At 55.2% G+C, this 26,532-nt stretch overlaps 8 protein-coding genes across 8 annotated transcripts; 1 reads left to right on the forward strand and 7 right to left on the reverse strand.

Annotated features, from left to right (window-relative positions):
* Positions 1-877: 877 nt before the first annotated feature.
* N657DRAFT_468827 (uncharacterized protein) lies at positions 878-1,927 on the reverse strand. The gene has a single exon (XM_062787522.1). The coding sequence runs from the start codon at positions 1,751-1,753 to the stop codon at positions 1,118-1,120; it is 636 nt and encodes a 211-aa protein (XP_062646359.1). The 5' UTR covers positions 1,754-1,927; the 3' UTR covers positions 878-1,117.
* Positions 1,928-2,179: 252 nt separating this feature from the next.
* Positions 2,180-3,790, forward strand: N657DRAFT_598196 (glyceraldehyde-3-phosphate dehydrogenase). Its single transcript, XM_062790039.1, has 3 exons — positions 2,180-2,688; positions 2,767-3,451; positions 3,506-3,790. Exons 1-3 carry the CDS (start codon positions 2,563-2,565, stop codon positions 3,706-3,708), a joined length of 1,014 nt encoding a protein of 337 aa, XP_062646360.1. The 5' UTR covers positions 2,180-2,562; the 3' UTR covers positions 3,709-3,790.
* Positions 3,791-5,046: 1,256 nt separating this feature from the next.
* Positions 5,047-5,976, reverse strand: N657DRAFT_681593 (uncharacterized protein; the record flags this gene model as incomplete). The annotated part of the gene is made up of 1 exon (XM_062796403.1): positions 5,047-5,976. One exon carries the CDS (start codon positions 5,974-5,976, stop codon positions 5,047-5,049), a length of 930 nt encoding a protein of 309 aa, XP_062646361.1.
* Positions 5,977-7,722: 1,746 nt separating this feature from the next.
* Positions 7,723-10,307, reverse strand: N657DRAFT_656732 (histone deacetylase A-like protein; the record flags this gene model as incomplete). The annotated part of the gene is made up of 6 exons (XM_062794732.1): positions 7,723-7,746; positions 7,845-8,152; positions 8,217-8,391; positions 8,446-8,538; positions 8,591-8,654; positions 8,716-10,307. The coding sequence occupies 6 exons, from the start codon at positions 10,305-10,307 to the stop codon at positions 7,723-7,725; spliced, it is 2,256 nt and encodes a 751-aa protein (XP_062646362.1).
* Positions 10,308-11,375: 1,068 nt separating this feature from the next.
* On the reverse strand, positions 11,376-13,160 carry N657DRAFT_469003 (uncharacterized protein). The gene is made up of 4 exons (XM_062787523.1): positions 12,833-13,160; positions 12,083-12,774; positions 11,837-12,018; positions 11,376-11,769 (listed from the first exon to the last, which is right to left on the reverse strand). The coding sequence occupies exons 2-4, from the start codon at positions 12,740-12,742 to the stop codon at positions 11,502-11,504; spliced, it is 1,110 nt and encodes a 369-aa protein (XP_062646363.1). The 5' UTR covers positions 12,743-12,774; positions 12,833-13,160; the 3' UTR covers positions 11,376-11,501.
* Positions 13,161-13,520: 360 nt separating this feature from the next.
* Positions 13,521-14,583, reverse strand: N657DRAFT_681596 (Brix-domain-containing protein; the record flags this gene model as incomplete). Its single annotated transcript, XM_062796404.1, has 3 exons — positions 13,521-14,122; positions 14,181-14,398; positions 14,453-14,583. The coding sequence occupies 3 exons, from the start codon at positions 14,581-14,583 to the stop codon at positions 13,521-13,523; spliced, it is 951 nt and encodes a 316-aa protein (XP_062646364.1).
* Positions 14,584-17,529: 2,946 nt separating this feature from the next.
* On the reverse strand, positions 17,530-18,905 carry N657DRAFT_719507 (ras-domain-containing protein; the record flags this gene model as incomplete). The annotated part of the gene is made up of 5 exons (XM_062797506.1): positions 17,530-18,052; positions 18,121-18,201; positions 18,308-18,697; positions 18,790-18,802; positions 18,885-18,905. The coding sequence occupies 5 exons, from the start codon at positions 18,903-18,905 to the stop codon at positions 17,916-17,918; spliced, it is 642 nt and encodes a 213-aa protein (XP_062646365.1). The 3' UTR covers positions 17,530-17,915.
* Positions 18,906-25,043: 6,138 nt separating this feature from the next.
* N657DRAFT_620505 (class I glutamine amidotransferase-like protein) lies at positions 25,044-26,300 on the reverse strand (the record flags this gene model as incomplete). The annotated part of the gene is made up of 4 exons (XM_062790591.1): positions 25,044-25,465; positions 25,540-25,591; positions 25,663-26,122; positions 26,171-26,300. The coding sequence occupies 4 exons, from the start codon at positions 26,298-26,300 to the stop codon at positions 25,304-25,306; spliced, it is 804 nt and encodes a 267-aa protein (XP_062646366.1). The 3' UTR covers positions 25,044-25,303.
* Positions 26,301-26,532: the final 232 nt, after the last annotated feature.

Consider the following 26,532-nt stretch of genomic DNA (forward strand, 5'->3'; position numbering starts at 1 on the left):
CTGTCACAGGATTCCTGTTCCTGTATCCGGGCCACGGATCCGAGCAATGGATCTGGCCACGCAGGCCACGTATGCGTACGTCATGTATATGCCATGTCCCGGACCTCTGCACCGAACCTGCACTGGGCCAGCATCTGCATAAGACATGGTCGCATGCCCACACGCTAGATAGGTAGTCTTGCTCTCTTCGTGCAATATCATATGTATGTGCAGGCTGACCAGACCTTGCCGTGGTGCCCGTCACATCAGCTGCCTATTGTTGAGTAAAAAAACTAACGTTATAAAATATCTCTATAATTAATGAAGTAAGAAAATATTGTGATATATTATTTAAATAAGCTCTAGTAGTAATATCTTAGCAAGTATTCTAAATTCCTTATGAGAGACGAGTGGCATCAAGGCGAGGGTGTTGGAAAGCCAAGAGTCACGATTTACCGTACCGTAGTAAAAAATGAGGAACCACTCAATTGATGATGATCTTGGTGTCTCTTTCCAACAAAACAGTTGCAGGCCATTTCCTGATCCTGAGAATCCTGGTGCCAAGCCATTTGCCACACCCTGAACTGCCCTCCCTGACCACCTGCCAAATCCAACACGAGGCACTGGGGCAACCGCAAATACCGACTCAATTCTGCTAATCGAGAGCTAAGGAAAAGAAGAGGGAGAGTATACAGATTCGCGTCTGCGACGCGAGAAAAACAAGTGGGCGCACAGGCCACCCACCTATTTACCAACCGAATGGAACATGAGTCTAGGGACCCACTAGAGCTTTTTGGTTGGGAATAAGCAAGTGGGACTCAAACAGGGGTTAAAGTGGGCTCATCTGTGACGTCGACTTGGTCCTGGGCCCCAGAGCATCATCTGGATGCTGGAACCAGCGTGCCACTCGACCATGATCTGGGCATAAAAGCTTCCAAGGTATGGGTTTGAGTTAAGCCACTCATCAATGCATATCAGAATTGTATTGAGATGACAAAGCATAGCTGAACTGAAACCCGGCACATTCATCAACAGATGCATGGGTAGCTTCAGAGCTCAGTGAACATCCCATGGAGGGGTAATCGCGGTGGATCAATCAGCGAGGCTTGGCGAGCATAAAAGTGTACTGTGCTTTAAATCACCAAACATCACGAACCTCGAGACGGGCCGTGGGCCGATGTCTCCAACAGACCGCTCGGCATGCCCGCCAAACACGTGCCGCAAAGCCCGTATTTGGTTCGAATGACTGATATCGGACGGGTGGCGTGACGGGCAGACTTTGGGCGGGCTGGTTACCGGGTTGTCGGATCGGACGACAAAAGCGAAAAAGCCCCTCTGCTGTATCCGTATATGTCTCCCGTTTTCGGGGCTTCCATCTTGCCAGAACCCCAACAGGGATGAACGACTTCTTACCCCAGATATAAGCCACACGACCTCGAAGTCTCCGTCTGGCTTTCCGCTTCAGCTTCGGGACATGGCGGGGTCGCGGAGAAGCAAGGAACGTCGGCGACAGTCTGTTGGACCTTAGACCGAGAATTATCGTGCATGAGGCCCATTTTGCCGTATCCGTCCGTTTCTTACCGGTCTTGAATTTCGTGATCCGACCGCCTGGTCTGGGAGCCATTGCCGAAGTTAAGCAACTAACCAACCGTTTGGCGTGTTCTTCTGTCATTATCGCTGCCATAGCGAGCTCGGAACTGGTGGCGATGGTAGCCTCCTGGGTGGTGATGGTGCGGCATTTCAAAGCAGCCGTCCGAAACAGGCCACGATTCATTATTTACACGAATTGTGTAAACGGACCGAGCCATTCGGACATAAGCTCGAGGAGTCATCGAAGACAATCGCTCGCTTAAACCGGTACCTCCGGCCGGGGAGTTGCCCGGTGACGGAGCTCCCGGGACTGTGGCGAAGGTGGCGGACAGTGAAGCTATGGAAATACCTCGTGCCGTGGTTTCATTGACAGAAGTAAGAATATGTGCTGCATTGCCATTGGCTTTAGGTTATACCAAACAGGCAGAGGAGAAAAGTCGCTCACTAGCAGAACCTTGAAGCTGTGCAACGCTGCCCCACCTCAATGCAGTCTGTGATGCAACTGCGCTTTAGCAAAAGAGCACCCCACCTCAGCGAGGGGCTCAACCATTTTTATTGTCGCTCATGCCACCACGACGACTCTTTTCTTCCTCCCCACATCCCACGTTGACTCAAACACGCCGTAGATATCTTTTCTGGGCAATCTGTCCTTTGAAACAATACCTCCAGCCTTTCAGTCAACAGCAAACTCGCTTCATCACCTCAGGTAAGCTATCAATGAGCTCCCCCACGAACCCCGCACCTGTCCCGTCGCGCCTGTATCGGACCTGCCGCGATCAACAGAAATCCCATATTTACGAATTGCTGCCCGGTTCCGGACACGCCGCAAACTAGGCCTGCAGCCTGTACACTTGAAAATCTTTCCTCCCCCCCCGGATTTTGTCCATCTCAATCTCTCCGTCATCCCATCAAGCACCACGACTCTGCATACCCCGCGCGCCCGAGCTACCCCTCGATTGCCCCAGAAGCTCACTCACCTCTGCCACAGACAAAATGGTCGTCAAGGTCGGCATCAACGGTTTCGGCCGTATTGGCCGCATCGTCTTCCGCAATGCCGTTGAGCACTCGGATGTTGAGATCGTTGCTGTCAACGACCCCTTCATTGAGCCCAAGTACGCTGTAAGTTGCTATCTGCATTGTGGGGATGGCAATTGACCACTACGCACGAATCGAGACTGACGGCGCCTCGTCCTGCAGGAGTACATGCTCAAGTATGACACCACCCACGGCGTCTTCAACGGCACCATCGCCGTTGAGGGCAACGACCTCATTGTCAATGGCAAGAAGGTCAAGTTCTACACTGAGCGCGATCCCGCCAACATCCCCTGGAGGGAGACCGGTGCCGAGTACATCGTTGAGTCGACCGGTGTCTTCACCACCACCGAGAAGGCCAAGGCTCATCTCCAGGGCGGCGCTAAGCGCGTCATCATCTCTGCCCCCTCGGCCGATGCCCCCATGTACGTGATGGGTGTCAACGAGACCAAGTACGATGGCAGCGCCCCTGTCATCTCCAACGCCTCGTGCACCACCAACTGCCTGGCTCCCCTTGCCAAGGTTGTCAACGACAAGTTCGGCATCGTCGAGGGTCTCATGACCACGGTCCACTCGTACACCGCCACCCAGAAGACGGTCGACGGCCCCTCGGCCAAGGACTGGCGCGGTGGCCGCACTGCGGCCCAGAACATCATCCCCAGCAGCACCGGCGCCGCCAAGGCCGTCGGAAAGGTCATCCCCGAGCTCAACGGCAAGCTCACCGGCATGGCCTTCCGTGTGCCCACCCCTAACGTCTCGGTTGTTGACCTGACCTGCCGCCTGGAGAAGGGGGCTACCTACGAGGAGATCAAGGCTGCCATCAAGGAGGCTGCTGAGGGTCCTCTCAAGGGTGAGTTTGCACTTCCGTCATCTCGCAATAACATATGCTAACAAACATCCCTAGGCATCCTCGCCTACACCGAGGACGAGATCGTCTCGAGCGACCTCAACGGCAACCCCAACTCGTCCATCTTTGATGCCAAGGCCGGTATCTCGCTCAACAATAACTTCGTCAAGCTTGTCAGCTGGTACGACAACGAGTGGGGCTACTCCCGCCGTGTCCTGGATCTCCTGGCCTATGTTGCCAAGGTTGATGCCGGCAAATAGCTTGGTTGCGCTCCGCGGCTGTAGCTGAGCGCCATCCGCTCTCTTTTCCTAGCATATGCGTGTAGGAAAAAAACCAATGCAGTTAGGTAGCCACATCGCACAATCTAGAAGTCCCAGGTAATCAGAGTTTAGTCCCGTGCGTATTGTGTGACGAATGTTTATTGTCTCGTTTGGCATTGGACTCGAGAACGGTGTGGTGCGACTGTCAGCTGGAACGTCCCAACATCAATGACACTGTTACTTTGAGAGCCGATGAATTCCGTGCTTCCCTGATTATGGTGCCTCGGCCGCCTCCATGACTAGATGCTGACTGTTTGTCGTTTCTATGTCTAAAGTGCTGCAGTTGTATCGAATACATATCCAATCCAGTCCCATCCCATCAACGTGGCCATGATCATCAATATTATATTGTCTCTCACTGTGAATCAAAGTTATTATTGTGTAATTTGGGGAGCTTCGGTGCGTTGCTCTAGGGGCGGTGTCTCACTGTTGTCTCACTAATTGGCTGATCACGGGGAGAGGCGCCTCACCATTTGCTCCGGCAAGAGCGAGCTTGTACTGGGAGAGTTGGTTGGAAATAATCCCCTGTGAATGTCATGGTAGTTACGGGCTACTTGAATTGTCTATACCTTACACCATCCGCATCTACATAAGTCGTCATTACTATACCACCAATGCCGCCCACCCACGATGTGAGTGTGTGTGTGTGCGTGTGTAGGTGTGGGTGGGTGTGGGTGTGTGTGTGTCCCATAATGTTCGACACCAGATCAAATATACAGAAACACACACACACACACACATACACACACCCACACATACACACACCCACACATACACACACCCACACACCCACACACCCACACATACACACACCCACACATACACACACCCACACATACACACACCCACACATACACACACCCACACATACACACACCCACACACACAATAAATACATACAGAGCAGCTCCCTGACGATTTACTTAATTGACTGCCTGCTCGCCTGATGTATCCCCCTTATCGACGCACCAACCCCAAATTGTCGTTTCGCCGTCAGGCAGTCTCAGTCGAGATCTCTCGAACCTATGGATCATCCTGCGCAAGTTTCGCTTGAACTGATTGAAATGATCAGCTAGAGAAAGAAATTGATATATACCAAACCCGACCAGACCAGACAAGTCCAGTTCAACCCACCACCCCTGACCCTGCGCATACCGATCTCCAACCCAACAATATTCGAACATGCATCATCAACCAAGCCAAGGTAAACCAGCCTCGCCAACCAAACCCTCATCCATTCCCCTCCCCCTATTCGCTCTCTCTCTAGAGGATATTTCCCTAAAACGCAGCCCCGCCCAACCCCTCCCCGGCAATATTCTTCAGACTCCTCTCGCTCAAATCACTCTTGAGCTCAAACCCCTTACTCTCCCTCTCAAGCTTATCCCACATCCTCAAGCTCTTCCTCAACTTCTCCTGCTTCACCCTCAACTCCTCCCTCAACCTCTCCTCCTCCTCCCTCATCTTGCGATGGTGCGGATCCATCTCGACGGGCAGCGCCGACGGGTCAATCTTGCCGCCGGGAAGGATGGGCGGCATGGTATTTATCAAGCTCTGCGCCAGCGTCGGGCGGCCGTGATGACCGCCGTGGCCGCTGTGTGGTGTCATGTGCCCGCCGCCGCCGCCGGACGGACCAGTGGGCGGGTTGAACGGTTTGGACGCGACTGAAGGGGAGCCCGAGGCCGACGAGGTCGATTGCGCCCTGGGACCAGTCGGGATACCGCCGCTGGTGGTGCCGCTAGGACCAGACGGAGGAACGGTGGATGAGACCGTTTGGGTGCTACCGCCGGATATGGAATGGCGGGCTGGTCCGGCTGACCAGCTACCTCTGCCGCCGCCGCGCGTTGAATAGCTGGCTCCGCGAGGTGGGGGGACATAGCCGCGAGGGCCTGCAGGTGGTATCCCTGGACTTGTGGCGCCGGGACGAGACGCTCCACTAGGACCCTGAGGCGGATGCCGCGGTGACGAGGCGGCTTGTGGCACAGCGGGTGACGTGAAGCTCCGAGCTAGGGCGGGCCCCGTTGGCAGGGCTCTTAGCGCGGCGGGGCCTCTTGGAGGAGATTTGACCGGAGTCGAAACGGCATTTGTTGCCGGCGCCTTCGGCGTAAGCTGGCTGGCCAGAGCTGGTTGGGCGGGCTGAGGAGGCGGTGCCGGGGGCTTTGGGGTGTCACGAACCGGCGGAATCGAAGTGGTAGGGGTGGCAGCACTCATGTGAGACCGTGCCGGGGACTGGGGTAAAGATCGGTCGTCCCGACGAACAGACGTCGGCCGGGGTGATGATCTGCCCGAAGTGGAACGTGAAGGTAGTACCGAAATTTGAACCGAGTCCCGCATGGGAGGCGGTGATGGCCGGCGATATGACGGTCCCACATAACGATCATCACGGTCCCGTCGATCTGGGCTTCGAGAGCGAGGCCGGTACATGACTCCCCCGCGTGGCCCGGGTGGTGGTGAGCGCCGGGGAGGCGATCTCTCCCGACGGATCGGCAGTCTGTCTCTCTCAAACGGAGATCGCGACCTCCGCCTGAAACCCCGAATTTCTAACTCCCGGCGCAAAGGAGACCTCGGTCGCTCGTCCCGGTCATCTCTCCGGTCGTCCCTCCTGTCGTCCCTCCTATCATCTCGCCGGTCATCTCTTCTGTCGTCTCTCCTGTCGATACCCCGATCGTCTCTCCGGGGGGAGATAAACCGAGGAGGCGTCCGTCGGATGGGGCTTCGTCTGGGCGAGAGGCGCCGAATGGGGCTTCGAACCCTGCTGCGGCTGCGTCGCCATCGTTCGCCCCCTTCTCTGTCCCTGGATCTCTCTCGCCTGAAGCGGTCGGCGCTACGCGATCGCCGTCGGGGAGACCTGGCGGGCACGTAGCTGTCACTGGCTACGGGCGGCGGGCTTCGCGGGCGGTCTCGTAAAGGGCTGCGGATGCCACGCGGCGATCGGTCGCGGTTGAAAGGCCGATAGCTTTCACCGGCGCCAAATCGCCGGACTTCTCCGTCCTCGTACCTGCTGCAGGGTCCATCAGTAAACGTGACACAACCGGACTGGCAAATACAATGAACGGATATGAAAAAACGGCGTCTGGTCTGCTCGGCAAAAACAATGGTAATGAAGCTCGTGCCCGAAGGTTGGGGACGTGCCTATGGCCGAAAAGCGGACAGGAGCGGGCGAGCTACTGAGCATCAGCGCGGCCATTTCAGAGCGAGGAACAACCATGTCGTGCGGGCACCGGACTGAATAGCGAGATTCGGCCATCAAATGAGGCGTTCTTGTGGAAACCTTGGCGGCTCTGGATGCATAGCTGTCGTCCTTCTTCCGATGATTGAAGCGGCCCCGTGACGCCGATGTCCGTAAGTGCATAACGCTGTGGGTAAGACGCAAACCTGGCCGTCCTTCTCCGTTCGCCCTCCTCCCTTCCGACTCTCGCATTTCATTGGCATTGTATGTTAAAAAAGGGAAGAAAAAAAGAACAACCTCATTTGAGGCTAAGGGAGTAGTATTACTAACCTTCGACCTCGATCCATGACTCAACTCGGTGTTGACGGGTTGTCGTTAAACAATCGAAATATGCTTGCTCATTTCGGCAGAGAGGCTGCATCCGAGACGAGGTTGAAGATTGCTCGAAACTTTTTGGTTGGCGTTCTGCGTCACAAACGCGACCGGCGCGCTAACGTAAGTTAATGTTAGCTCTCCGGCATATTAATGGACCCACTATCACGTGCGTATTCTACACGTACCGTGGTCCTGGGTTTGTGTCTCAAGGGTTGGGGTCGATGCACCAGCTCATAATAGAGCCTTTACTTCCGTCGCAGAACTCCTTTAATGATATACAGCTAGCTCCAATGCTCTAAGCTACCCCTTTCTCAGCCTAATTCACCTCTCTATGATCGTCCCCCGAAACAAAGCAACCAACGGAAATCACAAACCCCCAGTCCACCCCTCCCCTCTAACACCCTTTCCTTACCTTAGCTACCCCCGCCCCCACAACCCTATTTCCGTCTACCGCATTCGCGCCTCATCCTCAGTGCCATCCCCCCCCAGCCCCAGCCCCAGCCCCAGCCCCAACGCCACGCTCCGTCATCATCACCATCCCCTCCTCGCCCTCGCCCTCGCCCTCGCCCAGCCTCTCCAGGATAAATCGCTGCACGTCGGCAAAGTGCTCGGCCATCATGGGCGTGAGCCCGTTGACAGGGGCGCGGATGACGTTGCCAAAACGGCGCTTCATGACTTTGCGCGTCAGGTCCGGGTCGGACCAGCAGGCGTGGTCGTTGGCGACGTAGACCTGCGAGTGCTCCTTGTACCACGACGAGAGGTCGGCGTCGGCGTCCGACTTGACGGGCCGCAGGCTGCCGTTGACGAAGTTGACGACGCCTGACACGCGCGTTCTGACGTCGACTGTTTTGGAGTAGCAAGGGTTAGTAGATGACTGGAGGGTGAAAAGGGAGGGATGAGTGCGTACGTCGGTTGATGAGCAGGACCTTGATGCCCAGGTAGGCGTTGCCTACGCCCATGAGGAAGATGTCCTCGGCCGATTCGTAGAGCTGCAGGTAGTTGTCCCAGAGATAGCACATTAGTTCTTGGACCTGGGCTTGCAGCGTACGCTCGTCGGCTCGCGGGGTGAAGGCGTCAGTGTCCTGCCCTGCGGTGTAAACAATGTGGTTCCGAGTAACTGTAAGTATTGTACAGACCTCCGGGTGCGTAATATAATGAGGGACGTTTACGTCGATGACCCCGAAGCCCTTCTCAACGGCCCAGTCAATATACCGCGTGACGCCATCCGTCTGCTCCCTGTTAGCTGCCATTTTGCGCTGTTGGCGGGAGCAGTGCGCTTACCACCCAGGCATTGTGGGGTTCTATCGAGTTGTCTAACGGGTCGGGCTGCGCATGCAATTCCGGTCTTGGGCAGGAAAGGTCAGCCAGGCATACCGAACCCCATCCGCGAGGTACTTAGCACTGACGGGTCATGCACGATCAACAAAATTTTCCGGGCGTTCTGAATCCCCCTGGTAACCAGCACCTGGTTCTCGAACGATTTGAAGAGCGTGGGCCGCTGGATGTACAGCGAAAGCATACCGTGCTTCTCGGACAGGACCTGTCGCTGTGCGCGGCGCACGACGTCGTGTAGACGCGACGACTCCTGCGCCTGCATGTCCTGCACGTCCACTATCCCAGGGCGCATGCACTCCCAGTACGGCGCCTGGTACGCCTGTACCTTGGCGAGCACCTTGGCCGCCTCTCTGCTGATGCGGGGAATCTCCATCTTCGGGGGCGGCTCGCCCATCAGCGTCTGGGCGACCGCCAGCGCCGACTTGGAGATGGCCTCGAGGTCGTACCCGCCCTCCAGACACACGGCCACCTTACCGCCGGCGAGCGACATGAGCATGTGGGTCATGTGGGCGTAGCAGGCGGGCGTGACGAAGCACCCGCCCAGTTCGTCGCCCGCGGCGGCGTCGAACCCCGCCGAGATGATGACCAGGTCCGGGTTGAACTCGTGGGCGATGGGCATGACGATCTTCTGGAACGCTGCCATGTACTCGCCGTCGCCCATCCCTTGGTCATGCCAGCCGATGTTGACGTTCTTGCCCAGGCCAGGCCCCGCGCCGCAGTGCTCAATCCCGCCGTCAGGAGTAAATGGACTGTCGGGTTTTCCCGGGTAGAACTCGCCGTTGCGGTAGACGTGGAGCGAGATGTAGAGGATGTTGGGGTCGTCGTAAAACATGTTTTGTATGCCGTTGCCGTGGTGGACGTCCCAGTCCAGGATGAGGATCTTGCGGCACAGCTCGGGATAGTCGGCCTGGCAGATCTTCGCCGCAATAGGGACGTTGTTGAACAGGCAGAAGCCCATGGCCGCCTTGTACTCTGCGTGGTGGCCCGGCGGCCGGATAACTGCGAAGGCGTTCTTGACATTACCGACAACTACGCTCTTGCAGGTCTCAATGGCGCCGCCGGCTGAGATGAGCGAGGCCTCGTATGTCATGCTGCCGACGTACAGCGAGTCCCTGCCCTGGTCCATCCGAGTCGAAAGTTCACGGAGCTCTTGTGTTGTCATCCTGGACAGAGCCTCGACCCATAAAAAGTGCTCCGGATGGTGAACAATGCAGATTTCCTCCCTTGTCGCTTCCCGAGCCGGAATCCGCCACATGTACTTGGTTGGTTCGGATTGAATGATGCGTATCAGGTCGGCATCGGAACCCGTGAAGACCAGACCATGCTTCTTGAACGTCTTCATAATGTATTCGATGCGGGACGGGTCCTCGGGATGATGGGGGTTGGGACCGAAGTCCGCATTGGCATGTAGCTTCATCCGGTCATCGTAGCAGCACCCTGTTGGGAGTAGGCCTCGCCGCCGTAAACGCTCGGGGTAGCCGGTCGGGTCAGAATCCTGGTCCTCGGCTTGCGCTGCAGCATTTGCACTCTGGCCGTTGGATGTCTCTCGTGAAGAGCCCTCCCCATTCTTGGCTGGATCTAGAAACCGGTTGGCGGCGGAAGAGCCATCAGCCATACGGTGGTCCTCACCATCCATGACAACGTCTTTCTCATTGTCGTCCATCCTGGGCTGCCTGGCGGCACGGAGGTGTCTCTAGCGAGCGCGCCCTTTCACCTAAACGATCGTCAGTTTAAGGGCTCGGGAGACTTTGCGAAAGTCTAGATGTAAGGGCTACTATCATCGATGAAGGAGGCTGGCACTGAAGGAAGTGTCGGCAACAGAGAAGGTATTACAGGTTAAGCACTTACCGTCACTTGATACTGCAATAGTCCCTCTTTGAGTCTTGATGCAATGAGACTGCTGGTCAACTGGAACCTATGCAAAGCTTCTCTAGCAATGGGGCGCAGGAGGGAGTGTGCTTGGGACACCTCGAGGGTCAGCTCAGAGCCGAGGCCAGGACCGATTCTCCGACCATGAAGCTCTGTTACGGGCGAGTCAGAAATGGAAAAAAGCAGATCGGCCAGGCCAGCCTTCTAGTAAAGAAGGAGAAGGTATGAATAATCTGAAGTTGTGGGGATAAGCTGCTGAGGTAAAAGATGCAGGGCGCTGTTCTGTCTGAGATGCCTGTGGTCCAGAACCGGAACCACAGATGCGTTGCGACTTTGCGACTTGCACTTCCGCCGTGCGCGCATGTGCAGAACCATTGTATGGATTCCAAAGAGAAGGCATTGACTTACCTAGAAGGTAAAATCTTCAAATCAAGAGCTTGTGGCTGCACATGCTCAACAAGCAGCAAGTGGTCAATTACCTGGTTGCTTGGGTATCTTGGTTGATGTTTAGGGAGAGTGAGTGGCTGGGTATATGGAACAAACCCGCCGCCACAGCAGTTACAGCACCCCCACTACAAAATACTCCCAACACTTGACCCAAGCGTTTCCTTTTTCATGTTTGCTCAGGTGGATAATGAGACGATCAAAACATCTGGTACACAATCTCACGATATGGAAAGGCACAGCTACTTTATATTCATTGATTCTGGAATTCCACACCGAAATCCTGGCTTGAAGTTCGGTAGTGATGTACCAACTTGCCTAGCCCTGAGACTGTGGCTGCTCTGGTTCCAATTGCCTTATCGGTTCAAGGAGGACAAAGCATCAAACAATGATTCTTCAAAGAGACAAAGCGGCAGTTTAGGCACATGAACATGTGGACTACACTACCAAGGGTGGACTGGCTTAAAGATAAGGATTGAAGGCATGGAAGGCCGTCCAAGTAGTGCCAGACATCCCTCAGCTCACCCTTTCTGTACTACCTAACTTACAAAGCTGGTTCAAGCTTGGCCGACCTCACCTCCCTGGACGCGTCCATCTCACGCCGCCACTGAGGATAGTCATGCACACCCGTGCCGCCATCAGTACTGTAAGCGGCGCGCAGCTCCTCGGACTCGGCATCTGCGTGGTCGAGAACGCCGCCGTAGGTGTCGGGAAAGCCGGGGCGCGGGAATGGCCAGAAAAGAGAGAGCCCGCGCTCAAACAGGACGTCCGAGATGGTCTCGCGGAAGCTCTCGACGTCCCCGTCCTCGATCCTGTGCAAAATCTTCGCGTCAACCAACCTCGCGGTAGATAAACATTGCCATGACCGGCACTACATACCCTGGGTGCCGAAGCCTGATGAAACGGATCATGCTCGCTCTTGTTGCATACCGGTGTCGATACACGAGCAGATGAAGCAGGATGGCTGGGTGAAGCTTCATCACCGTGTCGACAATGTCGCTGTTCTCGCTAAGCTCGCCCCAGCCGATGCGGGCAGCTTCTTCCTTGGTAGCTAGTTTTCCCTGTATTTACAAAACCGCAGTTGTTAGATGATGAACGCCGGCACAGCATGGAAATCGCACCTACCCGGAATCCGCGAACTAGCGTAACGGAAGGACATATTTTCTGCTGAACCGCCGACCGGATGGTCTGCCGCATGTCGTTCACCTCGTGCAGTTGGGTGGTGGAGAAGCGCCGCAGGAAAGTGCGCCGGGCCTCGGACGTGTTATCCACGTCGACGGCAGGGCCATGGAACGAGCGAGCATATCTCCACCATATGTACAAGCCCTGACGCAGGCGGCAGAGCTCGTTGGGAGAAAGACTTCTGCTGTGCAGGGGAAGTATCGAGAAGCGGAGCGAGGGAAACTCCATCTCCCAGCGTTTGATGACGCGGCAGAAGTTCAGCAGCGGCTGGAAGCCATTCAGCGTGCTGCAGACCGTCAACAGCTGAGAACAAGTCATCATCTCCGGCAGATTCACGCCCCAGAGCGTGTCAAAGAAATCTTGAACAGGGGTAAACTCCCTCTCGACGATACCGCAGAGGAGAAAAGACCAATGCGCTTCGACAACCGAGTTGAGCCGCCGGCTGACCAGCAGCATGTTGTCAAAGGATTCAAAGTCGAGGTTGGACATAATCTCGACAAGAATCTCAACCGGCAGGCCTTGAAGACGGACGCCCGGGACCGCAGGCGTCTGCTGCTGACCAGCAGCATCCATCTCTTCCTGGAAAACGCTAGCCGGCGCCATGTCAGGACTCCCGGGTAGGTCAAGTGAGCTCTCTAACGATCAAGTCAACAAAGGATACTTTAGTATCTAATCTGGGAGCCGAGAACTTACAAATATAAGCAGAGAACACAGCCCTGTGAAACCAGAAACACACAGGACCACACACTTAAGGAAGGAAATGAGGCAGACAGCACCGCAAACGTTGCGTAACTGCCAAACCCAGATAAAATCCCAGGGCCTACTCCGCGTCAACCCCGGCGTTGGGGCTATCAAGGACGAGGGAGTTGAAGCTGCGGCTGCAGGTCATGCAGATCTGGTTTGACCTTGCCGCTGCACTATCCGGCGCAAGCCGAATGTGAGTCAACGGCGTTATCATTTGTGTTGGTAGACGACAAAATTGAACATGAGATGTGCTGTTTCAATCTAATCGTGATGGAAACAGAAAGGCGACTGATGTTGACGTGAGACGGGACAGTCGCAACCGCATCGTCCCCGCTTCAGCGGCAACCTGGCAACTGTGGGGTCCGTGCATTCAAAACAGGACTGACTGAGAGGAGGGGTAGTGATCCAGGGACCATTCAAGAGATGCTTTGATGATGTCCCGTCTGCATTGACCTCGAACAACCCAGCAGCATACAAACCGAGGCCTTGATTGACTTGCTGAAGATTTCAAGGCTTATCAATATCAAACAAAACCTTGGTAACCATATCATACCAGCACCGGTGCTGCTGCGCACCAAGTCGCACCATCAAAGTAACCCCACGCCTAGAGAACGCCCGCAAATCCCTTTCCCCAACTCTAAGCAAACAGCTCTCGGGTATCTAATCCAGTGGGATCCCTCTTCTTCGCGCCGCCGCTCTCCAGCCCAAGATTCCTCCTCCGAGCCAGTGTATCCCGCTGCTGCTCCATCCGCGCCACGTGCCGCCCGGCCTTTGCCTTCCGCAGCTCCGCCCGGACCTGGTTCGGCGAGATAAACCGCTTGTTCTCGTAGATGATGGGCCCGCCGAACGCGCCCTCCTGGATGATGATGGGCGTGAGCACGAACCGGGGCCCGATCTCGACCAGGCTGATGTCCGTGTCCTTGTCGCCGCTGCCCTTTGACTTGCCCTTCTTGCTTTTGTCGTCCTCGTTGTTGTTGTCGTCGGCACTCTTGACCTTCTCGACCTCGCGTATCTCGTAATTGCGCACCCAGATTTTGCCGTCTGCCACGCTAAAGCCCATGACGTGGTCGATGAAGGGTTTGGACTTGCGCGCGCCCTGCGGGACGCCGAAGATGTGCAGGAATATCTCCTTGATGACGCGGAGGTGTGGTTCGCTCTCGAAGGCGCCGTCGAAGGAGAGGATTGGCCGTGAGCCTTTGAGACAATTCCCTGTGAAGTGGAGTTCTTCCATTGTGTGAACTGCGGACCCGTTAGATCAGCAGCTCGTCCATCTTGAAGGGTGATTCCTCTGACTCACGGTTTTGAGCGTGAAACTTGACTGTAGGCCCGTTGGGCACTTTGCTGAACCACATGTACAGGTCTTTCCCTTTCCTCGCCTCGAAGAACAGCACGTTGTTGCAGTTGTAGAGTTCGGCCAGTTCGTTCAGCTGGTAGAGCTTGGACTTGGAATCGAACTTGACGTCTTTTCGGCCGTGCGGAAGCATCGCTGCTAGGTCATTGAGAAGATGCCGGTGCCTAACGCTCGCAATCAGCAACGAAGGTTGACTACGCAGCCGAGCCCATCCGTACCTGTAGGTGACGCCTCTCGAAGAGAGAATAAGCACCCTCTGCTTGTTTTTTCTTTGCACGGTGCCATTGATATCTGTTTCTTTGTCGGCCTTGGAGGCGCTCTTGGATAATGACTTGTATACTGCTGCCATCTTGTTGGTATGGCTTGATGTGATGAGGATCTGGTATTTTTGGCGGGGCCGCTTGCAGTTGACGACCCGTCGCGATCCAGACGACAGGTGGAAAAAAAGTTCAACCCAGCGCGATCGGGCCCACTCATTGATAAATGATATCTTATCTTCTGGACTCCACTTCACTGAGGTCTCCACAATGTGCCAGTGCCACTGTCGGAGACTCTACGGATCCGTAGTCTGAAGCATGAAAACAAAACGCCGAAAAAGACCAACTCGATGGTCTGAGAGGCGCCCATGCGAGATTGCGGACTATGACGTTATAGTGTCCCGGAGCAGCGGGATATCCTCGCCAGCTTTACCGCATCTCAGGAGGGACCGAGGGGCCGCCTCGACCTTGTCGAGGAGAGGATGTCGACTTTTAGCGAGGGCAGCGAGACAGGCTGGTGATCTAATTCCGACGCCGACAGCGCGCCGAGATGTAAGATTCGCCCCTACCAATATGGATACCGCAAGTCAACATCGTCGTCCACCAGGACATTTGTTCTCGGCCATTCAGCCATTAATCGTCGGCATTTTCCAACATCAGGAGGCTCTCACAGGTTGGTTCACAGATCACATACAAGTTAGGCGAAGTACCTGTAGGAGAACATAATCATAAGAGTTCAACGACCCTAGAATAGGTATTTTCCTTCTTTGCCTACAAGTAACCTACCGCCCTTCGCCTAATCCGAGGCATTGATTGTCCCGAACCTCAGCTCCGGCACCCTGTCTCCTAGGTACCATTGTCCGAAGTAGTACAGACAGATGCTTTTGACATCCAAGTGCTCGGTCTGTATCACAAAGATCACTTTCTTCATGAGGAGGTATTCCCCTGGCCGCTGGCCTGGGCTCGCCTGGTACGGACAGGTGTCATAAAATTGTAGGCGCTGGACTATATATTATTATTCCTACACCGCTGTGCCCTAGGGCGTGTCGGACCTTCAACAACTTACTATACAGGAAAACCGCGCCCGTGGGCCGGGTGAAAAACCCATATCGACAATCAAGGAAACGATCAGTGTGCGATTCTGCTAATACAAAGTGGGAAGGCCTCTTGGCCTTCGAAGGAAAGGGTATCAGACTGCGAACTCCAGCTCCAGCCTCCTGGCCAGACCGTACATCGGCAATTTCCCCGAGTCCATCAGCCAGTCCAGGATCCTCCCCGTTAGCCGTGCAGCTTTGGGACTGATTCCCTGTAGAACAGAATAAAAGTCCCTTCGCGTTCTGACCTCGGCTCCCTCCCATCTTCGAGTCAACGGTGGGGGCTGGACTATATATGTGACAAGGCCGCTGGCGTGAAAACAATCAATCTGCTCTCACGCAATGCGTCTAGATGAATGAGGAAGTAAGCATAAAGTATCAGGCATAATAGATCTAGATGTCTTATTAGGCGGCGACCTCAAGGCCTCAAGAGATGTAGTGATGTTCGAAAGGAAGGGGTCTTTAGGGGTGAAAAGGCTGGAACACATTGTAGTAAAATCAGGTAGTTAGGTAGGCGCAAGGATTAGGACCAACCTTTAACAAAGAAAGGCTGGTGATGTATTGTATATTGAATATTGCTCTCGTCCTCCAAGGTTTGTCAATCCCTGCTGAAGTTGTAGAATCTCGCAGCAAGTCAGTAAAGTCCCCTATTTCCCAACCGCTCTCAGCGCAGTACACCTGGCAGTCGGGACAAACGTCAGGCTCGTCACTTACAAACTCTTGTGAGCAGCCGCAGATACTGCAACAACAGATGTACACCTCGTAACGGACACTATCCGTCGCCTTTGACTTCGCGTCGTTACAAACAGTGTTTCCGTCTTATTGTGTCGTTTTTTCGAGGGCTGGTGCGTCTTACAGGGAGCCATGTTGATAACTTGAATCTGTGTGCGAATGAATAGTGAATTATTGGGGTCGCGATGATGCACGGGGTTCGTGAGTTGTGAGGGAGTGATCATAGACGAAAAGCTGGCGCACTTTAAGTACCAGGTAAAGTGCCTAGGCAATGAGGAAGATGCCAGGACTGTTGTAACGGAGTTCAACAAAGAAACACAGTTACATTGCGCCCCTTGTTAGGGCATACAGTCTTACTCAGATTGTTTTGAGAAAGGTAGCAGCCACAATTGGGTTGTCCATTGTTCAGCTTGGGCGCGGCCAATTCAATGGAGAGGGCGTTGAGCACAGCGAGCAAGTTATCGACAATGAGACTAACTAGAGCGGCGCAAAGGATTCGGCAGTGTTTGCCTGCCACCCAGCGTTTCTGAATCTCTTACCGGTTTCATGATGGAATCGAGACGACGAAGCAACGGAGAAGCGACTCGGAGTGGGGGATCTAGCTACACATTGCTTCTCTGTAATAGTACATGCATTTTCATTGTCTACAGCACTGCTTGTCTGACAGTACCACCTAAGTGACGGTCACGGTGGCGGAAATGACTCCATCACCCCGAGTCCAAGGAATTCATGGTCGAGGATGCAGAAACGCTGTGTTATCTGGAGCACTGGGATTGACACTGACATCGGGACAGGAATTGAACTCCGCCTCAGACAAAAGAGTGTAACTTCAGCATCCTGAGGTGAATTCCTCATATGGCATCAGTGTACCTCAATTTGAAGTTGGGCGCACGATATGGCGATTCCTGCAATTTCCTTCGAAGACTGTAGTTTGAGTCCCCACTCTCGAGTATCTAGTGGCTGATGCGAACGTGGTGGAGAGGGGTTTGACTCGTATACCCCCTGGAAACTCTCCAGCACGCTACTAACTTGAGTTGAGCTGCCAGTGGAAGGGAATGCTGACTGCGCACTCGTCATAACAAGCCAGGCCATGAAGAGTTCACCGTCATAGTCAGGACCCATGAACCTACCGAGGTCGGTGCGAAGGCAGCCGCCGAGTATCGGCTCGTTTGCCTTGTTTGCCCAGACCACCACTGAGGGTAGGTCTCATCCATCATGGCCAACGGTCAACCCACGGCTAGACCTACACGTGGGCTAGTCGGGTTCAGGTCGCCCACCGCAGGAGAGTGGGTGGCTTAGCGAAATGAGTCGCCTTGCCCACGGTACGTTGGAAACGGGTATCAACCCCGGGTCCATTCAGCTGCCTAACCGCCTCGTAACCCATGCATCAAGGATGGTTCGAGACAACCATCAAATCCCAACAGACCAGCACATGGGAAAGCATAACAAAAGGGAGAAAACTAGAACAACCCCCCTCAAGTATTCACCGCCCCAAACATCCCAAGAGGTGTAGCAGATCCGTGTCCCCCATGGCCGTAAGCATTTCCCAGTTCGTATCAGACATAAGCGACGCCATGCAACCGTGACGGAGCCAGAAATCAACAGCAGCCCTGTTTCTCCTGCTTCGTCCCCTCCTGGCTGAGCGAGATGTTGTTCCCTTCCCTCGGATCGAACTTTTTGCCGACGTCTGCCCCTTCCTCCGCCAGGCTCTTGCTCGACACGATCTGGTAGATGGCTGCGGGCGGCAGGAGTCAGCGCCAAGTATGGGTGGAGTGAGGGGTAGGGAGAGCAGCGGGATCATACAGGTGAGGATGTTCTGGAAAGCGAGGTCGACGTTGGTCGCCTCGAGGGCCGATGTCTCGATGAAGGAGAGCCCATTCTCGCCTGGAAAACTCGTCAGCTCTTGCGCCTCCTTGGCCGAGCCCCAGACTACCTCCGTCACCAACCAACAACCCGGCCTAGACGACGGGGGGAGGAAGACGAAACGTACTAGCAAAGTTCTTGCCGTCCTCTGTCGGCACGGCTCTCAAGTGCCGCTGGTCTGTCTTATTGCCCACGAGCATGATGACGATGTTGCTGTCGGCATGGTCCCGCAGCTCCTTCAGCCACCGCGTCACGTTCTCGAACGAGAGGCTCTTGCTGATGTCGTAGACGAGCAGGGCGCCAACGGCGCCCCGGTAGTAGGCTGAGGTGATGGCGCGGTACCGCTCCTGGCCCGCCGTATCCCAAATCTGCGCCTTGATGGTCTTGTTGTCGATCTGGATGGACCTTGTGGCGAACTCGACGCCAATGGTCGACTTGGAATCTAGGTTGAACTCATTGCGCGTGAACCGGCTGAGCAAATTGGACTTTCCGACGCCCGAGTCTCCGATCAGCACCACTAGCAAGCATTGCAAATGGGTTAGCCGAGTGCTCGTGCGACCGGGGGGGAGGGAGGAAACGGCGCAATCGTCTCTGGTCTGGTAGGCGCACCTTTGAATAGGAACTATGCGAGAACCCTGGGTTAGCGTACTGTCCTTGGGACACAAGCGAGAGCGAACTTGGCGGAGCAAGATCGTCTTTCTTACATCGTACTCGTCGTTGGCCATGGCTGCGGTGGGAAATTATGTGCCGGATGAGGTCGGTCGGTCTCGGAGAGTGCCGGGGAACGCAGATGCTTGGTGCTTGATACTGGCTGGTTGATGGCAAGGAGAGTCAGGAGAGTGATGATCGGTGCGACCCGCAAGGTGGGTCGTTGGTTCAGGGTGCTGCAGCTGACAACGAGTGGCAGTGCCAGGGCCTTGTGCTTCTGCTTCTGATTCCGAGAGCAAGGGTTGGCTCCTTCGTACGGTACAAGTAAAGTTACCTTACTCCGGATCCGTACTTCAGCGCCCTCAGGCCCGGGCAGGAGTGTGACAAAGAAGTGATGAGAACTGGTTTGTCTGGCCAAAATAAAATCAAAGCCTCCCGCCACTTTCCTGCCACTGCGGCTTTGACTGGGCCCTCTACCTGTGAAAGCAAACGTCACGTGCTGACGACATCAGCTATCGGTAACAGGTAGCGAGTTTGGGTACTATACGGATAAACTTGTATTACGGTCAAGACAAAAATACCAGGAAACGGGACCGATAGCCGATGCTAGCACCTACCAGTAATTTCTACTACGCGTGGAGATTCCTGGCTGAACTAAATCTTGCATCCAGATTTCTGTAGCAGGAGTCAGTCTCGTCAGTCTCGTCAGTGTATGCCGTCTCTACAAGAAGACCGATGCGCTTCCTGATTGGCTGTAACTCGTTCCTCTAGGTTTACTACTAGCAGTACTAAAACGGTAGAACAAAGTCGAGTATCTTGTTGAATCCGCCTTCCTTCATTTGTCGATTTGAAACCTTCGAATCAACCCGCGGCGACCTACTTACATTCATCGCACCACCTTCTCAGTTCAGGTTGCCCGGAAACATGTCGGCCTAATTAGCATTTCGATTACTGTGGTGTTGTATGCAAGCCGATGTGAGTAGGACCTTGAGTATCCGATTGAGCCGGACCGCAGACTAACTTGAATAAAAAAATTAGCTGCTTCTCATCAAGGATTGTTGGATCAATCCACCACGACTGAATCCCGTCACCACACGGGATCGATTAGGGCGCAACTGGTGTCGGCATGTCATCAGAGATGCATCAGTCTCTTTCGGAATATCCATGTTGAGGATCGATTCAACCAAGCAGCATCGATGCTCTCGTCTCCGACCACCTCCAAGTCCCGACAAGACGTTTCATGACTTACCCGCCACGAGGAGCGATCCTTGATCAGAAGTCGGTCGCTTCAGACTGCTAGTCACCGAATAAACGTCTGCCCTTCAGGCCGACGACAGTGAAGCCTCGTTTCATCACTGGACCTCGAGACCGGCATGAGCCTCGGTTGCGAAGACATCAAAACTGAACCCAACCATTCCAGCGTAACAAATCCACCATGTTCAAGCTCCATCCCAAGGCCTACCTCGAGGCTGTCGCGTCGGATGAAGAGAGCGATGACAACATCTCGTTGACATCCACAGTGGACAATGAGGATCCCGACCAAGAATACGCGGTGGAAAATATCCTGGCCGAGGAGGAATCAAACGGCAAGATGTACTACCTCATAGAGTGGACAGGTTTCCCGCTCCATCAGTGCACTTGGGAACCTGAGTCAAATTTGGGGAGCGAGCTCAAAGCCATGTGGGAGGAGGACAAGGCCAAGCAAGAATCCGGTGAACTTGAGCGCTTTGACGTCCAAAGATTCATAGACGCGCGGAATGAGGCAGCCAAGGCGAAGGCAGAGCGCCATCGCCGCCGAAACAAGAAGCGGAAGAAGCTGGGTTTGCCTTTAACCGAGCCGTTTGCTGACCAAGAAGATTCAAGCAATGGTGAAGCTTCCGAGGAAGACGTTGTTGAGGCGGCGGAATCAGGGCCCTCACAGAAGACACGAGTCCCAAATCAACAGAAGGCTTCTAAGGGAGTATCGAGCTCCCAACCCAAGCTGGCACCAATCGCAGCAGCCGTTCCTGCCAGCTCCCGGCCGCAGAATCAGGCCAACAGGCAGCTAAGCGCCACTGGTCGCCAAGAACTACCAACCAACACGTCCTCATCCGCAAAGAGAAAGCAAACAGCAGCGCAGCCACGAACCATTGAAACCACCGGCTACCAGGGGACGGCTAGAAGGCCGAGCAAACCGGCTGCGGGCGCGCTCCCGGAATCCAAGACGCGCCCTACCACTTCCATTCCAAAATCAGCATCAACAGCTGGGCCCTTGTCCAAATCAAGTCTCAGAGCATGCAGGACGCTCACGGCGAAGAAGAGCATGGCACAGCCAACGGGGAATATCTTCACTGGTGGCAAGGTGAGGAAGCAACGCGCTAGTCTCAAAGATGTCATATCGGACCCAACCAAGGCACCGAAACACTTTGACAAACTTCGATATATTAGAAAGGCGGAACTGGGGAGTCGAGGCAAGGAAGATATCCCCGCTGATCCTGCACAGTTGGCCCTGCAGGATCTTCGCACCGGACAAACCATTCGCAGGCAAAGCTCAGGGGCCTCGTTCGTCCCGAGCCCTACACAGCTCTCTCCGCAACAAGAGGTGTCTCCAACACGCGAATCTCGGCCAGCCCAACCATCAGTTCCCCTTCGCCCGAGGCCGGCTCTGAGAGACCCAAATGCGGGACCTCCGACAAAGAAACGGAAGTCCGTCGGGTTTGCACCTCAGAAGTCTGTCCGGATTTTGGATGAAGACGAGTCCCTCTTTGTTCAAGAGCCGGAACAAATGGACCTTGACGTTCCTTTCAGTCGAGGACACTCCGAAATCCTGCGATCACCTCCCCCTCCTCCTGCTCAGCAGAACCCCGACTTGGCCCAGAACCAGTGGACGCAGTATTTTCAAGGATTCCAGAGCTTAGACAAGAAGCTGATAGTCGGCCAGTCGTCTGTCGAGGTGACTTTCAATGGTCTGCCTCGAGAAGCATCGCACCAACATGCATGGCTTGCCGATTTTGCTGCCAAAGGAACGCTACAATTCACGCATAGCTGCTTCGCGAAGACCGCCGCTCTCAAGATTGGAGGGTTAATCAAAGAGGCATTGGCCAGTGGAACTATCGTCTCCAAAGAAGTTGGACCGGCCCTGGACCGACTGGCAGAGTACTTGACCACTGGCATGCTTGGTCTCTATTACACCGAGACAGACTACAATGTCCTGGTGTATTCCACCAAATGCGAGGAATGGAAACTACTTTCGCCTGATCAAGATTCCGCAACCCCTTTCGAGGCGCCCCTCCGATTTTTGATATTCTCCTCGCCGGAGGTCAGTAACCCAGCCGTCTTGTTGCCCCCTGTGGCTGCCTCATTGGATCCAAAGGCAAAAGCGGCGAACGAAGATCAGAAGCCCCTGCGAGAGCTGATGATGAAGCGGTTCTTTGATTTCGATTACAACAAGCTCCTCCCCGGGTTCACGAAGACGCCTGTCCACAATTTCTTCCTGGCAATCCCAGATTCGAGAAGCGAAATTGGACATGCTCTGTTCTGCTGGTTGCGGGCGTGTAATCCAACATGCCAGATCTTCACAAGCCACCAAGCAGGAGGCTGGGATGCCTTTCGAGCTCGGGTCGACCCCCCCAACGGAGTTCCAGGAGTCGTCATCATCCACGAGACGCTGGCGTGGAGCATGCGTCGGTTTCCGAAGCTTTCCAAGTACCTCCTCGGCAGGAACGACGAATATTGGTGCATTTCAGAGCCCGTTCACGGTCTGCCTTTGTATCCCTCCATATCGGTGTCCGAGCCGTCGGCGGCCCCGGGAGACATTCGCCTTACACGGCTGTTCCCATACCGCACGGCTATCTTTCTCACTCCAAGTTTCTTGGTGTCCGAGCCCCGGCGCTCGCTCCGGTTTTTTGAGTGGTTTAGGAGATGGGAAGGGAACTTTATGTACCGCCTCGTCACCGCCTACAACATCCACGAATACCTGAAGGAGTTGGCCAACGAGAGATACCAAGCCCGGCAAGACCTTCTGAATTCACCGGGCGAGTTGCAGCTCGAGATACAAGAGAATCTCAGCGCGCTGAGCAGGGAGGACTGCAGGTGCCGGTACGTGGTGGCTGAATTCGCTGCGGACCTGCACCTTGCTCGGATGGCCAATGCCGGCCACTTCGCGCATGACGAGGAGAACAGCCAGCTGGTATATGCGGACCCGTCAATCGACCCGAACGATGAGCAAAGCTTGGTTAACTGGTTTGGATGGTGGGCGACGCTGCGAGCAGACCAGTTTCGCAAGTTCCATGTCATCGGCTCGAGTCAGATCATCAGTCAATTCGGGTCCAGGAAAGGAGAACGGATTGTTCGGATTCCAAAATACTCAAATGTTACCCTCAACGATCCTGATGCAGTGTTGGAAGTCCTCCAGGAAAGGAACGACCAGCTCGAGGGGCCGGGGGCGGACGCCAACGGCAGCGACACAAACATGCTAGTGGCCGCGGACGGAACCATGCGGGTCGGCCTTAGCCAGGGTCCGTGGGCTTTCCGGAGCGATCTCATTCATAGGGAAGCCAGCGAGTGCTTTGCCGAGTATCTTGACCATCTTACGGGCCTGGATGGCTTCAGGGCGCAATGGATGATCTACAAGTTTCCTGTCTCCTGGGTGGACTTGTCGATGGCGGAACACTTTGGGGATTTCAGTGCGAGGTTCCTCAGGATTCATGACTGGTTCTCCTTCACTCACCCCTTTGGTGCATGCTATAAGGATGATGGGGGTCGTCAGCCTAACGGAAAGCCTTATGGACCCATGCGCGGATACAACACATACATTGGCTTCTTTTATACCATTGACAAGGAGTGGGATCCGCCTCCGCCGCCGAAACCGGTCGAACGGCATCCCTGGATTGCCGTCTACCGGCCGGTCAACCCGCACCGGAAGCCCCATAGGCGGTGCGAAGTCATCATATGGGACCCGGCAGCGAGAACCCGATATCCCAATGGACAAGTTCCCGCTGAAAAAGACCTCATCTTCATGCAGCGACAGCTGCTTCAGCACGTTCGGGACCACGGAGACGAAAAAAACAACGGTACATACCTCGATCAAGTGTGGTTTGGCGGGTGGGACTGGCCACAGCAGTGCGACTCGCCGTATTCTCTAGACGTCACTTTGCTATTCCTCAAAGAGATGCTGTCCGACATCAGGAATTACCTTCCGGCACCAGAGCACGTAATGGAGAGCAAGGGATACCGCAAGGTCAAGCTCGGCTCGTCTTCTCCAACCATTACCCCCACAGCCCCGACTACCGCTGCTCCCGTTAAACCCGGCTCGCCGCTGTTCGTCGAGCAAGACCGCATGGACATCGACTCCCAGCCAAACTACAAGAACGGCGGCCCCCGCCTGCCTTCCCCTTCCTCCTCAGCCTCCATGTCAGAAGAACGAGACGACAACGAAGTCGACAAAGACACGCGCATCATCTTCCACCCGCCCCGCGGCCACAACAATAATAACAAGCAGCCCGGCCTTGGCCCGTCCCGATCGCGCTGCATCAATCGCCTGTACGAAGAAGCCCGCCTCGCGCGCGCGCGCAGTGCCGCTGATAGTGCCGCGGCGCCGACGACGCACATGGGGTACCGGTTTGTGCCGACGCTGGACTGGTATCGCGAGCAGCGGGACGAGGGCAGGGGGTTTGCGCATGTCAATGTTGACTCGTGGGAGGGTGTGTTTGGGCTGTTGAGGATTGGGGAGGATATGGGGACCGGGACCGGATTGGGGTCGTCGGTCCGGACTCCTGCTGCTGCTGTTGTGGTTGGGGAGGGACGGGGTGGACATGGAGGAGGGACTGGAGGCGGTGGGAGTGGGAGTGTGATGGGGCATCTGTACGGTAGGGGATCGGTCGGGTCTGAGAAGGCGGGATAATACTTGGGAAAGGGGCTGGTGTTGGGTGGTGTTGGGTGGCGTTGAATTATGTAGGCGGAGGAGAGGGGGTGAGGGAACTGAGGATTGGGTGTAAGTTGTCAGGGAGGTGGTGAAGCGAGGTGGTGAAGCGAAGGGGTTGTTGTGAGGCTGTTGTTGAAAGCCGGCGACGCGGTGGGGAATACGACTTATCTCCTCCATTGGACCTTATGCTCTGTGCCTTGGCGGCACCATTTTTCGATTCTTCATGTCTTGCCCATTCTCATGGCATATCGGCACTCAACCCAACAACGGGGTCATACATAAGCACTGCTCGTGTTGCACATTACGCAGCTGGGTCAGAGGAAAACCTAGCTTACGTACATAGCTGATCAGCTGTCTACCCTAAATACACTCCACGTCGAGTCGAGAGCCTGTTTAACCAACTCCGCGCCAATGGAAGCAGCTAGGTCTTGTTGCCATCATCAAACTGATTCTCGGTCCGGATTTATTTACGGTTTCTACGAAGACATCACGAGATTTAGCCGCCAATTCTAGATCCTGTCGACCACCTGATCTGCGGATTATCTGGTATCACCAAGCAAGAAGTGCCGGTACCTAGTTCTGCGGCGTAACGTTGAACTTGGCAGCCCACGGGTCCTCACGCCAGTCCAGGATCGGGGTATGCTCGATGGCGCCGGAAATAGCCTCGGCAATGGCGGTGCCGTTCTCGTATTTCTGTCTGATGAACTCAAGGGCCAGGTCGATGCCAGCCGTGACCTGTTTTTTTGAGTGAATTAGACCGGACCAGATGGTGCTTAAGAATCGAGGGGAGGATGTAAAACTGGACATACCCCTGAGGAACTCCAGACCTTGCCGTCCTCGACCCAGCGGGCGGGCGAGACCCTGAAAGAGAAACTGGGTCAGTACCCGCCTCTGTTATTTACAACGGCTTGAGGCATGGAAAGGCAACTCACCACTTGACCTTGGGCCCCATGGCCGTCATCTGCTTCCACGCTTGTTTGTTCGTCGTCGCCCTGTAACCGTCCATGACACCTGATTGCGCGGCGATGCCGGCGCCGGTGCAGATGGTGATCAGATACTTGAGCTTGGGGAACGCCTTCCTAATGTACTCGAGCTCGGGACCCAGGTCCGGGCTCCGCGCCGCGGCGCCGCCGGGGACAACGAGCACGTCGATAGGCGGCTTGTCGGCGTACGTGTGGGTGACAACAACCTGCGGGAAGAAGGACGAGTTGAACCTGTTCATGGCCGCGTGGATCGTCTCGGTCTTGGCCGGGTCCATGGTGCGGGAGAGCATTGAGAGGTCGAGCTTGGTCTGCCGCGCGAGCGCCTGGAAGACCTCGAGCGGGCCGAAGACGTCGAGGACCGAGAAGGCTCGCGGGAGGAGGAAGCCAAAGTGGCGCGGGGGGGACTTGTCTAGGCCGTGTTGGTGGCTGTCCTGAGTGGAAGCTTTGGTGGGTAGACACATACCGGACCCGCAGCTCTTGTCCTCGGTGCGAGAGTGGACGGAGGCCCCAGCGGCTGGGCTGATGAGGGACATGACGACCGTGAGACTCGTTATGAGGAGTCCAGGGTTCGAAAGGACTGGGAGCATCATGGCGTCGGTGGATGACAGCTAAATAACGCCGTCTAGCTTACAAAAAGGGGAGTGACTCTTTATTCAGGGGGGCGTAAACAAAGAGGTCGTTGGAAAACAAGCAAGTGAAGCAGGTCGAGGACTGAGTGAAGATGAGGAACAGCCACGGCATCCTTGTCCTATTTCTATTCCATCCTGAACAGCATTGTCCAATGCTAGAGCATAAAACCCGAGAACCATCGGGATCACA

Source organism: Parathielavia appendiculata, assembly GCF_033297405.1.
Source record: "Parathielavia appendiculata strain CBS 731.68 unplaced genomic scaffold N657scaffold_8, whole genome shotgun sequence".
In the NCBI taxonomy this organism is placed as follows: domain Eukaryota; kingdom Fungi; phylum Ascomycota; class Sordariomycetes; order Sordariales; family Chaetomiaceae; genus Parathielavia; species Parathielavia appendiculata.

Coding starts and splice junctions, on each gene's coding strand:
- N657DRAFT_468827 (XM_062787522.1), bottom strand. CDS start 1,753: ATGAATCGTGGCCTGTTTCGGACGGCTGCTTTGAAATGCCGCACCATC.
- N657DRAFT_598196 (XM_062790039.1), top strand. CDS start 2,563: ATGGTCGTCAAGGTCGGCATCAACGGTTTCGGCCGTATTGGCCGCATC. Junction 2,689..2,766: donor TCATTGAGCCCAAGTACGCT/GTAAGTTGCTAT, acceptor CTCGTCCTGCAG/GAGTACATGCTCAAGTATGA. Junction 3,452..3,505: donor TGCTGAGGGTCCTCTCAAGG/GTGAGTTTGCAC, acceptor AAACATCCCTAG/GCATCCTCGCCTACACCGAG.
- N657DRAFT_469003 (XM_062787523.1), bottom strand. CDS start 12,742: ATGGCGCCGGCTAGCGTTTTCCAGGAAGAGATGGATGCTGCTGGTCAG. Junction 12,019..12,082: donor CGCTAGTTCGCGGATTCCGG/GTAGGTGCGATT, acceptor TTGTAAATACAG/GGAAAACTAGCTACCAAGGA. Junction 11,770..11,836: donor ATCAGGCTTCGGCACCCAGG/GTATGTAGTGCC, acceptor GATTTTGCACAG/GATCGAGGACGGGGACGTCG.